Source organism: Tachypleus tridentatus, chromosome 4 (assembly GCF_004210375.1).
Source record: "Tachypleus tridentatus isolate NWPU-2018 chromosome 4, ASM421037v1, whole genome shotgun sequence".
Taxonomy (NCBI): Eukaryota; Metazoa; Arthropoda; class Merostomata; order Xiphosura; family Limulidae; genus Tachypleus; species Tachypleus tridentatus.
The window spans coordinates 111,831,417-111,845,666 of NC_134828.1; the positions used below are offsets into that span (position 1 = coordinate 111,831,417).

Genomic DNA, 14,250 nt, shown 5'->3' on the forward strand with positions numbered 1-14,250 from the left:
TAAAAGTGTGTTAAAACCCTATCTTATACCAGATGGTAGTCACATGCTATGGCAACAACAGCAATTTTGAAGTCTTTCACTAAGATTTCGTAAGCTTTAGAATGTCTAGTTGAAGATCAGTCACAAAAGGGAAACACTAGAAGAGAAGCAAACAATACTGCAAATAAAATGCAAAAGCTAGAATTTGATTATATGTTGATTATGTGGGATGAGATTTGCAAAAAAATCATAAAGCAAGCCAAGGTCTGCAACATGAGAATGTAAACTTCAAAACGTGCAGATTTGTGCTGGTCATCAGCTGACCAACGATGCACTTTAACAAATGACTCTGAAGTTGCAAAGGAAATACTACTAGATGTTGATTACGATGCAACTCAAACTCACAAACGTGTCAGAAAGAAGGTACTCAGTGACGGAGATGCACAAGAAATAGATTGAATGCCAGAGATAAATGTCGTATCACCACCTTCTATACAATTCTTGACAAACTAGAAAACCAGATGAGAAGAAGAGGAAAGGTGTACAAAGAAAGAGCACACATATTTTCTTTCCTAAGTGATGTGACAAATGATGTCATTTTACCAACTGAAACTGAAAGGTACTCTCAGTGTTCCGAAAAGCTAACTGATGCTTACCGAGAAGACTAGGACACTAATCTCTGCCGAGATTCACTCATTTGTGAGCCATAAGTTCAGTGCAACAAAAACTATAAAAACCAGATTCAGTCATGCTGAACTTTATAAAATAATTTCAAAAGACAAAATTGAGTGTGCGTTTCCAAACGTAGACGTTACATTGCGTATATTTTAAACATGGATGGTCACAAATTGCACAGCTGAGCGTTCACTTTCTTAGCTCAAGCATATTAAAAATCCCAACAGAACAACTGTGGTACAATACAGGTTAAATGCCTCGCATCTGTTAAGTATAGAAGCATATTTGTTACGCCAAATTAGTTTTGAGGACTTGATCAAAGACTTTGCAATTAAAAAAATGTAGAAGATTTTTTTTTAAATTTAAATAAATATTAAAGTATAAGTAAATAATTTGCTTACATGGTTTTAAGTTTAATGTGAGAAATTGTTAACATCAAAATGTGAATTTCTTAACATCAAAGTGAGAATTGTTCATTCAAAGTGAAAACTAATATACATTTTTTAATTATCATTAATCAAATTAGTGATTTCCCTCATCATTTTAAATAAAAGACCTTAGTTATTGCTTGATTTTGATACGTGCTCAATCTGTTAAATAAGTAAAATAAAAAAAAGATTTTATTTAATATAGCTGTGGGGTCCAACCAGGAAAAAAACTGAAGAAGGATTATAAATGTTCAAACCTTTATTTCACTTTCAGCACTTATTGAGTCTTAATGTCTGGTCAGTTAAGCAATGGAGGGGGTCACCATTATTGGCCTGGGCTTGGGGCATCAGTTGCCCTTAATCCAGTCCTGACTTCATGCGTATTTAAATGTATATAGAAGTTACATTTTCAAGCAAAACGGATTTCCTAAAAAAGCTTCTGATATAGACTGGCAAATAATAGAATATTTTCAAGAGAAATAAGAATAATAATTCTAAATCTAATAGTGTAACTGATGATTTCTCCTACTGCGTGTGTAAAAGAACGAGTATGAATAAACTTACTAAAACAAATAGTCTTTATTATGAAATAAACAAGAAGAAAAAATGTATAGACAAAATCATATTTACTTTTATTGTATTGCGCTTAACGACAATTTCCCCCCCTCAGGCTAAAGACAAACACAATGTGGATCTTTACTTGAAGAACTTTCGGTACAACCTGATAGTGCCCTTGAATACAAGAGTTAAGTTTGGTTTCTCTGTTCAGTTGACAGTGTCACCTTGTTACCATTATTTTTGTTTTATATATATACAAGACTATTTAATGTAAGTGTTATGATTTAGTTTGTAACGGGTGGTTGTATTAGCTAGTCATTGGAGTTCAACCTTAAATCCAATAGATTTGTATGAAATTTAGGTATACAATCTCAAGTGGAGTATATTAACTGGAGAAAGTATACACTTAGAATAAAAAATTGTCTCGGGGCTCCAAACTAAAACAACCATCCTCTATCCAAGCCCACGATAAGCAAATTAATTATGAGTTGATATTGCCACACGTTGCTTTAGCTAGCTAATTTGGTTGACCTTACACCGCTTATAAGTTTGCTTTTTACCGACGAAATATTTCATGTCGTGATATAAATGCAAACGCCCGAACTTAATTCACTGAAGTTAAATGGTTTGTAATGTTTGAAATCTATAACATTCCTGGTCAAATTCTGTAGTTTTTTGATCAGTAGGCGCTAATTACAACTATAGCTTCTGAGGCCGAAAACACACTGACAGTAGTTGACTAATAATAATATTCAACTGTCTTTCGACAAGCTGCTTTTATACGAATTACTCTAGTTTATCGAACTTTCAACAATGCTTGCTTGCTTTCGTAAAACAAATATTGTTGATTCTTACTCTCAAGAATTGTCTGCAAATTTAGAGATCAGGCGGAAATTGCACAATACATGGTCAACAATATACGTCACATGTAAATAAGAAAATCGTACTGAAACAAGCTTAGGTATTAAAATAAGTGTACAACAGTAAATCTGTCACGTGACCCACTCACAATTCCTTGGTGAGTGACAATGATTGTTCTGAGGATCTGATGAATTCCGTTTGCTTGAAGCTAGCTGATTGTCGAGCAAAGCAACAATCTGTACTATTTAAATATGCACTTCTATAAGATGAACTTCAAATAAATCCTTTTCTTTTTCTAAAATGGTGTACTTATAAGGGAAAGGAGACCACCATAAGTGGCAGCTTCAGAAGACTGAGTTGTAGTTTATTAAATTGATTTTTAAAAAGCAAGTTATTTTGAAATATTGAAAGTTGTCCATGAACTCCTCATGAGAGGTCATTTAGATGTCAACACGGCATGTGACAAAATAATGAGACAGTTCTTTTGGCCAAAATTGGATAAGATGTCTTTCAGTTTTATAAAACTTGTCATGTCTGTCAATCAGTTATAAATTCTACCAGGAAAATTTCTGTTGCTTCTTTGAAACTAATCCTGCCTTTCTGAAGGACCCCTCAGTCATGTGATTGTTCATTATGTTGGGTCTTCACTGAAAAGATAACACTTGTGTTGGTGCACTTTCGTGTGCTATAAAATTTCATGATCATAAGGTTATTAGATTTGATTGTGTCATATAAAAATATTTGTAATTTATATTGCTAATTTTTTGATTATTGAAAAATACCTGACTATTCACAAAATCTGTAGAATATTTTTGAATGTAAAAATCAACAATATACTGTGTGTGTTTATAATTAGTACTCATTGATCGTCAGTATTGTTGCTAAATGAAATTTTAATAATCTCGCCTATCGGTAATAAAAAGTAGCCCTCACAACACATTCAGAGACTGTATATGTAATTGGTTTGCTATAGTTGATGTACTATAAACCTCAAAAGATATAACTGCAATTAACACCTAATATCGGGAAAATGCGAATATTTGGCAAAAATCATCTGTACATTTTGATCATCACAAATAGTTCATCAAAAGTGGATTAACTTTTGACATTAGTATTTTCAAGAGGACACTATATAACTCCAGAAGAGAAAAAACTAACGTGTGATCATGGCTCACTGGTTAATCCACATTTAGATTATTTTATTCAGTCTTAGGTTCTTTATCTTAGAAATAATATTGAATTTTTGGAAATGATTCAGCAGAGGGTTACTAGATGGTTCTTGGGATGAATGGGTTGTCGGATAAATTGTTTTTTCGTGAAAATAAAAGGAGATCTGATTGAGGGTTCAAGATTGTAAAGGGAATTGATAGTGTTGCTGCATCATCTTTCTTCATAGTTAATGGTGACACTAGAAGGAATAGGGTACATGCAAGCTAAAAATCATTTTCTGTTTCGATAATTTTGTTTTTCTAACAGCTTTTGGAATGGAGACAGAATGATTAAATATGTTTGAGAGAAGGCATGATATCTTTATGATAATAATGGCTAGTTCGGAGCTTTTAATAAATTTATTCATTTATTAGTTTCAGCTTAATCCTAAGAATGGGACAGCTGAGATAATCAATACGTCCCTAAATATACCTCTAAAGCCATCCAAGCAGTGTGATGTTACTGGTGTCAGAGCAATTTTTTTGGCCTTTTTTTTCTCCAATATATCAGAATTCACATCCACAAAAAATGTATCAACTGAAATTTTTCTTCTTCATTGGGGCTTTAGGTAATTTCATGTGCACTGACTACGATTGTATTATGTTGTAACTTTTAATACTGTTATGAATGTATGTTTCACACAGATCATCTCCATGTTCTCAGAGAGACGTTATCCATGGGTAAGCTTAATGTATGTCAGTAATTGTCTTTCTGTTTATTCATTGTGTTTGTATGTTTTCCTAATATCAGTGCTGTGCATCCAGTGCTGTGAAATGTTGTGGTAATGTGTTTTTGTGAATTATTTTTAGTTTTTACTATATTAAACTTTTGTTAATTATGTAAACTATACAGTCCATGACTCCTGTTCTTAAACTGTTGATCATTGATCATATTTAAAGTGTAATACAACATCCTCAAGTATCCATACTAGCTAGTATTAAGGTTTACCCACGATAATAAATTTAGTATATATCAATAAAGCTATTATCTCACCATGATTAACAAAGCAGTTGCCAATGTATTATCTTTCTTGTACACCTCTTAATGTTTGGCTTTCAACTGAGATTCGAATGATTTCACTTTTGATTCGGTCGGGAAGGTTTAAGCATCACAATAGTCAGCAGTAGCATGAGCAGACAGGAATACTTTGAAAGTAGCTACAGGCAAATTATTGTACAGATCTTGCTGCACAATATTTACCAAGGTGGTTCTGACCAGTTCCTGAATAACTGTGTGTGTTATTTTGAAACTTCCATGATTCTTGTGTTTGGCCGTTAAGCCCGTGTTACATTGATGGATTTCAGTCTCCTTCTTTCATAAAATCAAACAAGCAGTCTCAACGGTTAGTGACTATAGGAAGTGTCTACTTTTTATTCTGTAAGAATGCCTAAGTAATTTATCTCAAATTATATTTCATTAAACAGTTGATACGTATTTTATTGCGTTTAGTAAATGCATTTCAACATCAAGGTGTTCATTTGATCTTCTGATAATAGTACACATGAAAATCAAATATGTTTAGCATTAATCATGAAGTAATCAATAACTGTTTGTTTTCTGACTAGCAGTGGTTTATTTTAAAGCAACGTGCTCAGGGTGGTGCAAGTACAAGTAAAGACCCTTAACAAATAAAATTATACTTAATTAGTCCTGCAGTTACAGTCTGTAGTTTACAAATTACTGTTTAGAAACATTAGTACACGTTATATCATTAAACGAAAAGTGAGGGTCGGATGGATTCGTTAATTCTCGCCATCCTGAATATGGGTTGGCAAACCAGGCGCAGCGACCCTGTCCTTTGCACACAGTTTCTGCACATTTTAAGACGTTCTTTGTTATTGTTTGTGTTGCTGGACCAATTACAGACGTTACATATTCGTCCAATGTGTTACAGTCTTCTTGACTGGCAACATGAAACGAAGATCCCCAAACTACAACACCTTCCATACCCAAGCCTGCTGTCTGAGCCATCATTCGGTAAAAATCTTCCTAAAGAAATGAGAAGAACAGTATTAATATACACAACATACACACACTATAATGTGCTGATAAATGACTTTTTGAAGTATAATTATAAATATGCTTTTCTTCATCTATCTAAAAGCTTCAAGTTATAGTGAATATTTCAAAGAATTATGATAACATTTTGTCAATCAAAATATGTTTTTGATTCAGAACTGAACGAAAAGAAAACTAACCTCAGGTACAGTTGAGTCACTACCGTCCGGAAAGTAATTTATGTATGGATAAATAGGAACATCAGAGCTTCGGACGCGTAAAGCTTCCGCCAAACGACCGTGGGTAAACCAAATACGTTGTGTAAAATTTGTCGCATCCAGTTTCTTCTTGTGAAGATAAATTGACGGACAGAGGGCAGTACTTGTTTCCCAAAGCCACCTTAACCTGATAAAGACATCAAGATTAAACTTCAGACATTTATAATAATTATTTCAGTCTTTATAAATTTTAGTGTTGAGACATAATTAACTTAACTAAAACAAAAGTGGTTTAAGTTGTTTTTACAACAATTAAAATATGAAAGCTAAATATTCATCAACCATAAACGAAATACGTTTCAAAAGTTAAACTTATGCAAACAAGAAACATGAGACTGAGTAACACCAGATATTTTATCAAATATTTCTTTTAATTGATTTATAAAATATTGAACTAATTTTACGGATATTGTAAGCAAATTATTTTATAATGTGCTAGAACAGCCTAAGTTAGCCTTATGAGTCCAGGTATTGTCCGAAATACCTTGTTAGCAGTGGATAAGAAATACAGAATGTGGATTCACATGCCGTTACATATTCTTGTTTACTCTCACTTTTCAGTTTTTATATTTACATTCCCTTTTACTTTCAATCATAACATCTTAAAACTTAGCTTAAACTATAACCATTTGTAGAAACAGGTGACACTCTAGAATTGTTTCGTACTGCTGTTGTGACTCATTATGAAACAGAAGCATTGTATTAGAACTATTTTAGATTAAACTCCCCACAGATATGTTCTATTTTCCAACTCAGCAGTCAGACTGAAATAAGGAAATTAGTCACTAAGTTTAAATGCTTGCTAAATTTGTGTAAAAGAATACTTCATTCTGTTTGTTCACTACTTTATGAGCCCGGCGTGGCCCAGTGGTTAGGATGTCTGGCTTGTTTTCTGAGGATCACGTGATTTCATTCTTTATAATGCGAAGATGGAAGGTGGTGATTAGATATTATTTTTAAGTTATATTCATTGTTCAATTAAATTAACAATAAATTCGGTTCATATATCTCAGCAAAATGTATTCTATTGCCATATGTAATGTTTTATAATTTTATAATTTTATAATTAGTTTTAACGGACGCATTAACATATGAAATAAAATAAAACAATTTAAGAAACATTGAAAATGGCCTAACAGTATAGTGTAAACACGAATTCAAACAAATTCCAAATTTAGGAAATAAGTTACAGTTTCAACAATCCAATTCAAAAAGGCGACTACAATTACAGCAATCTAGTTCTGAAAGGATACACACAGCTACAACAATCCAGTTTTTAAAGGTTAATCACCATTGTATTATATAGTTAATGATTAACGTCGTATTTTCGACCTAGTTATTTAATTAAGCAACAAAATTACATATAAAATATTGGAAGGGATATTCATACGTAAATACTTTAATGTAAGCATGTAACTTACTTGTTGTTTCCAGCTACAACACTTTCTCTACACAAGTATTCATCTGGCTGATCTTTATTTTTATAATTGTAACAGTCAGGAAATAAATAGTAGCACCATTTACCAAGAGGGCGTTCAGTTTTACCCATGAGTAACGTATCAAGCATCCAAACCCTGTTTTTTTTGAAAAAAAAAGTATATTATTAATAAAAACAAAATACTCTCTACAATAAAACGCAAACACAATCTTATAACTATAAATACACAATCTAGTTCAACAACATAAACTGAGTTATGTATTGAAAATCAATTTGAAATTTTCTCTCAACATGACTTTTGATTGTATTGAAAGTTTAACGGTAGATATTGTAGGTAAAAATATTCACATCACTGAAATTTTCAGTTTCCCTAAACATATATATGATAGAAACAAACAACAATCAATACTAGTTGCTTCGGTTGTGAAATCAATCTTTAAAATGAAACACGTGTGATATTAATCACATTAGCTTTAACTCGAACTAGTTGTTTTTGTTTGCACCGAAGGTTTTTGCCATTCTAAAAACGTGATTCAGAATTTCTTTTTGAAGTTTGGTGATCTCTTTCTCCTGTCTATTGTAGTTGACTTTTAAACTGATAGATGCTTCAGTGCTGTTTCCATAAGTGAAAAACACCCAAATCTAAGATCGTTTTAACGATCATTATTACACACTGTAACCGAACACTAATGAATCTATCCTTCTGTTTATTGGATAGAGATAATAAAATTTTATTTATACTTTATGATAATACCACAGGAAGAAATTTCGTTCATATTCAATCGCGAAGAATTCTCAATAGCAAAAAAGAACAATTTAGATATTTACGAACTTAAATTTACGAACTTATAATACTAGATTCGGGGCTAGATTCCCCGTGATGGACACATAAAGTAGGTTAACTGTTAACTAGTGTTAATCTTACTTGGCAGCCTCTTCCCATTCAGCTGCAGCTTTCTCGTCCACTTCTTCTACTGACCAGTTTGGATGTTGTTCTTTTACAAGCTCACGTGATATTGTCTGGTACTGCTGAAAACCGCCCCAGTTATACTCCCACACTGGTCTCCAAGATTCCCAGTCGATAACGGCAAGACCATCAAAATCTTTACTTGGTATTTTCGTTTCAATATCGTTCTTAGCCTTCTCAAGGTGCTTATTCATATCACTAAGCTGAATAAAAGTGGTGGGGTCTAAAATTATAACTTACTTGGTTTGTTATACAGAGTTTATCTGAGAATCAATAGAAAACAAGCTTTACTGTTCTGCTCAGAAGTTATATTATATAACATATGATCGAGTCACTAAAAACTTAATTTCTCTATGTGTAAGTATATACATAAGAAGCACTAAGAATGTATTTTGAAAAAAAAAATTTAAAGCATATTTTATATTAATTTCGTTATTGTTTTCGTGCTGGGTTTAATCTTTGAAAATTAATGTTAATAATAATGATTAAGCTATTTATTTCATTATGCATACAGGGAGTGAACAAATTTTATTATTATATCTTTTATTACATAAGAGAAAATATATTAAAACTATGTATCTTAGAACGCACTCGACGAGATTTGTTCAAAGATAATATCAAATTCTAAGTTTATCACTGGCTTTTGTAAATACTTGAATTTCTCGTTATTCATGTTACATTTTTTTTTATAAAACGTTTTGTACACCTGATATTAATCCGATTGAAAATTTATGGCCTGCGTTAAACCGACTAACGAAAGATCGCAAGTCAAACACGGAAGATGATCTTCCTGAAGTTCACAAAGAAGGATGGCAGCCACTCGCTCAGGAATATCAGTTTAAACTCAGTATATGTGTGAGATATAACTATCGAACAATTTTACCTCAAAGCAATATTTGACCTTTATGTCAGTATAAAATGTCAGGTAAAAAAATGACCTCAATCTGTTTAAACAGTATTACGTAAACAGATTTTTGACACTTCACAGTTACTGTGCAACAACAGGAAATTTGAGGCTTTTGATACTTTTTGTGTGTGTATGTATACGTGTATATATATATATATATATTTTAACTACCGGTATATATTAAAAAAAACTGTAGTAAGTGGTGATTGTTCTGGCATGGCCAGGCGTATTCAGGCGTTCGACTCGTACCATATATGCTTTCAGCGTAAGGGCGTTTTAATGTTATGGTCAATCCCACTATACGTTGGTGAAAGAGTAGCCCCAAAGTTGGCGGTAGGTGTTGATGACTAGCTGCCTTCCCTTTCGTCTTACACTGCTAAATTAGGGACGGCTAGCGCAGATAGCTTTCGCTTGGCGTTTTTGTGCTATTCGTGAAAAATTCAGGTATTAACGAAAGTCAGCGTTAAAATTAGGATTTCAGACCATATGTGGACAGATCTTGTCGTGTGCGTTCTGTTATCTAATAAAAAATATAACAAAGTAGCAACATTTTCAAGGGTAGCCACTTTCTTTTGTCCACATCCTGTATATATAATGTATTAAAACGAAATATTTTCCAGTTAACACATAAGAAAAACAATGTATAAAATAATCATGGAGTGATATCTCTGTGCGTTATAACTATCGAAATATTTCATTTCAAAGCAATAGTTTCACAAATAATCTCTGATTGTTTTTCATTTCACCTTTACGTCAGTACACCATGTGAAGTAAAAATATTGTCCGGTAGAGAATTTGCCCTCGATATGTCTAAATGCACAATTCCGTCAGCAGATATTCGATACTTCACAACTGCTGGGAATTGTATGACTTCTGAGACACCTTATGAATGTATATATACATATTTATACACCTTCAAATTAACTGTACAATATTATCGATGAGAACCTAAAGAAAATTCAAAAATAACCTAAAGAACATAAAAATGAGAACCTAAACAAAATATTCAATAATTTTAAAGAAACTTTATCAACGAAACAGTAATATATATATATGTCGGTGTATTGTTATTCTTATTAAATTAAGATACTTTATGAAGGTATGTCAATTAGTGTTACCTTTCGGAACATTCTTTTTACAAAACATTATGCCAGTTATATACAAGAATAGGATTATTTATTTCTCACATCAGTAAATAAAACATACCTGAGGGTGTCCGCCATTAATGTACGAACCTTCTTCAATCCTTGGATAAAGTCCAAGGTCCTTTGCATAAAATATTGTAATAGAGTCTCCCCTGAACTTCTCTGCAGTATTCACAAGCACCCCAAACTTTCTTAGTGACTCGGTGACATTTATTCCATATTTCTTTGAACATATATAAGACGGAACATTCCAAAAAACTTTAAAGTTTATATCTTCTTCGGCAGCGTACTCATCAAGACTTATGAGTAATATAAACGTGAGACAACAAATCAAGGAAAGCTTTATCTGCATTTTATTGAAAGAGTTTTTTTTTGGTTTTTTTTTTCGTCCAGAAATTACTTCGTCTGAGATAATGCTAAACTTGTTGGATGTGAAAACACTTATCTTGTCTAATGCTTGTGAATGGTCGACTACTACAGGATTTATAGGATTAATGTAACAAGTGTTATTAAAGGACAGCTGGTTTTGATGAATTATAGGTATTGTTCAGGAACATATGGTACCCCGTCTCCAAGAAAGAGGAACATCACCTGACTTATTGCTTAACCCCCGCCCTTCAATATGTTTTGTTCTAAAATGGTGACTCACCATGAACTGATGAAGATTAGACAAAGTTAAGATGAGAAGTTTATCTAATTCGGCCAAAACACACTAAATATTAGATTTGTTTTGACCAGCTCAAATATTTCTCGTGTGTCAGAAATTCGAGACTTTAATTCAATCTTTCTGAAAATATTAGAAAATTCTATTTTTCAGCGATTTTTTATCATTTCTTCAATAACGTTACTTATCATTTTCTCTATGAGTAACACTTTTCTTTCATAAGTATTACTTTAATATTTTAGTTTATATGTGTATTGTTACTCAGTCTAATATATTTAATATGTTTAACAAATATTTTACTTTTATCTACATTAAGTGTTTTTGTCTAATCATGAATCTTCCATTTCTTCTGGACTTGGCCAGGTAGATTAAGGCTCTCGACTTGCAATTCGAGAGTCGCGGGATCGAATCCCTGTCACATCAAACATGCTCGCCCTTTCAACTTTTTCGTGTAGTTTTGCGCGAAATTCAAAATAAGCAAACAAGCAATTTTCTGGACTTCACTTCTCATAAAAACAAATATTATCGTAAGCCTCATTATTTTAAAACGACGTTTACCCTTTATTGTTTTTCATTTTTGAATTTCGCGCAAAGCTACTCGAGTACTATCTGCGCTAGCTGTCCCTAATTTAGCAGTGTAAGACTAGAGGGAAGACAGCTAGTTATCAACACCCACCGCCAACTCTTGGACTACTCTTTTACCAACGAATAGGTGGATTGACTGTCACATTATAATGCCCCACGGACGCAAGGGTGAGCATGTTTGGTGCGACCGGGATTCGAACCCGCGACTCTCGGATTACGAGTCGAACGCCTTAACACACTTGGCCATGCCGGGCCCCTTTATAAATTAAATGCTATTTTATAGCTTATGTTCTTCTTAGAAACGTGAAAAACGCACTTCAGAAACAACAACCACACATCTGAGCAACATATTTACAATAGTCATTTATCCATCAGGATAATTTGATTATGATTTATAATAGTTTCAGGTTCAAGATGAGGAATTTGTACGTTAAGTTATTGTGTTTAAATTTATATTTTAAATTAATGAACATCAATAAACAAAGATATTTGTATTTCTACATCTCGTATATACAATTTCCTATATCTATCATAATAAAGCAAGGATGAGGAAACAATAGATTTAGTATGTCTGCGAGAAAACTCGATTAAGAATTGGAACTCCTAATGAATAACATCTAGTTACACTTGAAAACAAATTAGGAACAGAGAAACAGAATGTTATAATTCTAAACTTACGTTATTAAATGAATTTCTACTTGAAAAAACAACAACCATATTTTCCTTTCAAAACGTCTAAGAACAGAAAACTAAAGCTGTCACAAACAGCATTTCCATAATGCAACAAGAATATTTTAGTACCAAGTAGAACATGATTTTCAAAACCAACCCTTAGCTTTAAGAAACAAACATTTGGTTCATGACAGTGAGCTTGCGAGAAATTAAAATTGGATAATCGTGAACTGTTGTAAAGGACATATAAAATATAATGATGTGAGTTTTGTTACCTGATTCAAGCTTTACGTATTTCATATTGCAACTAAATATGCAGCTTCCAAGATTAACTTGGAGTAATCTTGCATTAATAGGGAACTTATATTATTGATTGTTGATCGTTTTAAGTGTTCGTATATGGAGAATTCATCGTACTTTCTAAGAACAATTTTCATATGATAATACATTTTAATATTTTTCGTTAACTATGTAATACATATATTTTATGAAACTCTTGCGTGATCTCCTTGATATAAATGTTATAAAGTTGTTTGTAGTTAAAACGCCAGATGTCAGGCACGTTGCCTGACGGCTTCACACACGTGTCAACCTCACGCAATGAAGAGGGAGATGGAATTGGTAAAGACAGTTTGTGTTGTCACGCTTAACATTACCAAATTCCCGTATATTTTATAATAGCTTCATTGGTGTTTACGTTTTAAAACTAAAACTCTAAATAAATACACTTTGAAGACGTTCAACAATACATAGATCTTGGTAAGTTGTTATTGTAAACAGTTGTGGTTTTAAACGACAAATGTGTGATTTCTGGATCGAAAACAGAAGGCAGCGGTGTGGCTTTTCTTTTTTTAGAATACATACACATGTATTTTATTGTAGACCATACCTTTTGTCATGAGATACACAACTCAGAAGTATATCACAATGTTTAGAAACGTCCATTTTAAGGTTCATGGCATGGCCAAGCGTGTTAAGGTGTGCGACTCGTAATCTGAGGATCGAGGGTTCGCATCCCCGTTGCGCCAAATATGCTTGCCCTTTCAGCCGTGGGGGCGTTATAAGTGACGATCAATCCCACTATTCGTTGGTAAAAGAGTAACCCAAGATTTGGCGGTGGGTGGTGATGACTAGCTGCCTTCCCTCTAGTCTTACACTGCGAAATGATGGACGGCTTGCGCAGATAGCCCTCGAGTTCCTTTGTGCGAAATTCAAAAAACAACAAAAACATCTCTTTCCCATTGTCTAAGGTCAATACGTCATTATTGCCATCTGGCGGCTTGTATTTAAAGTGAAAATCTAAAGATTGTCATTCTGTTAAATTATACTATGTAACATTATTTTTACTTTTACTTGTTGCTGGGCAGAAAGTTATTTCCCATTTGCTTATGCTTCTAGTAAATGGAAAAGACATATTTTTCTCTTCAAACTTTGCTTTTGTGACCTGGAAGCGTATAACGAAAACATGATGGGAGACTATATTTGGGGGCTGATACGTGAAAGTGATTTACATTACAGTCGCAAATCTCGAAAAACTACTCACTTCTAACCATTTTTGTATAACTTTAGTATAAATACACGTAAATATTGATTAATATGTTGTTTTATTCAGACTTTATATTGATGAGCATGTGCGAATTTGCTCGTTTTTACACAGAAAATAGGTTAATTTCCAAATTTTATTATCCAGGTCACAAAATCAACGTTTGAAGAAAATAATGGTCATATTCTGTATTTTTGCAACATAAGAAATTACGAAATAAAACATACCATCAAGGAACAAAATTTATGTTACATAGTGTTATTTAATAAAACCAATGCGAAGTCCAGTCCACAGAACTTAATAGATTTATTCATTTCCTACTCAACGCTCATAAACGTTGTTT

The 14,250-nt window shown here is 32.8% G+C and overlaps 1 protein-coding gene across 1 annotated transcript; it reads right to left on the bottom strand.

Moving 5' to 3' along the window:
• Positions 1–5,192: 5,192 nt before the first annotated feature.
• On the bottom strand, positions 5,193–10,904 carry LOC143249881 (hyaluronidase-1-like). The gene is made up of 5 exons (XM_076500473.1): positions 10,505–10,904; positions 8,350–8,594; positions 7,408–7,560; positions 5,909–6,113; positions 5,193–5,699 (listed from the first exon to the last, which is right to left on the bottom strand). Exons 1-5 carry the CDS (start codon positions 10,793–10,795, stop codon positions 5,388–5,390), a joined length of 1,206 nt encoding a protein of 401 aa, XP_076356588.1. The 5' UTR covers positions 10,796–10,904; the 3' UTR covers positions 5,193–5,387.
• Positions 10,905–14,250: the final 3,346 nt, after the last annotated feature.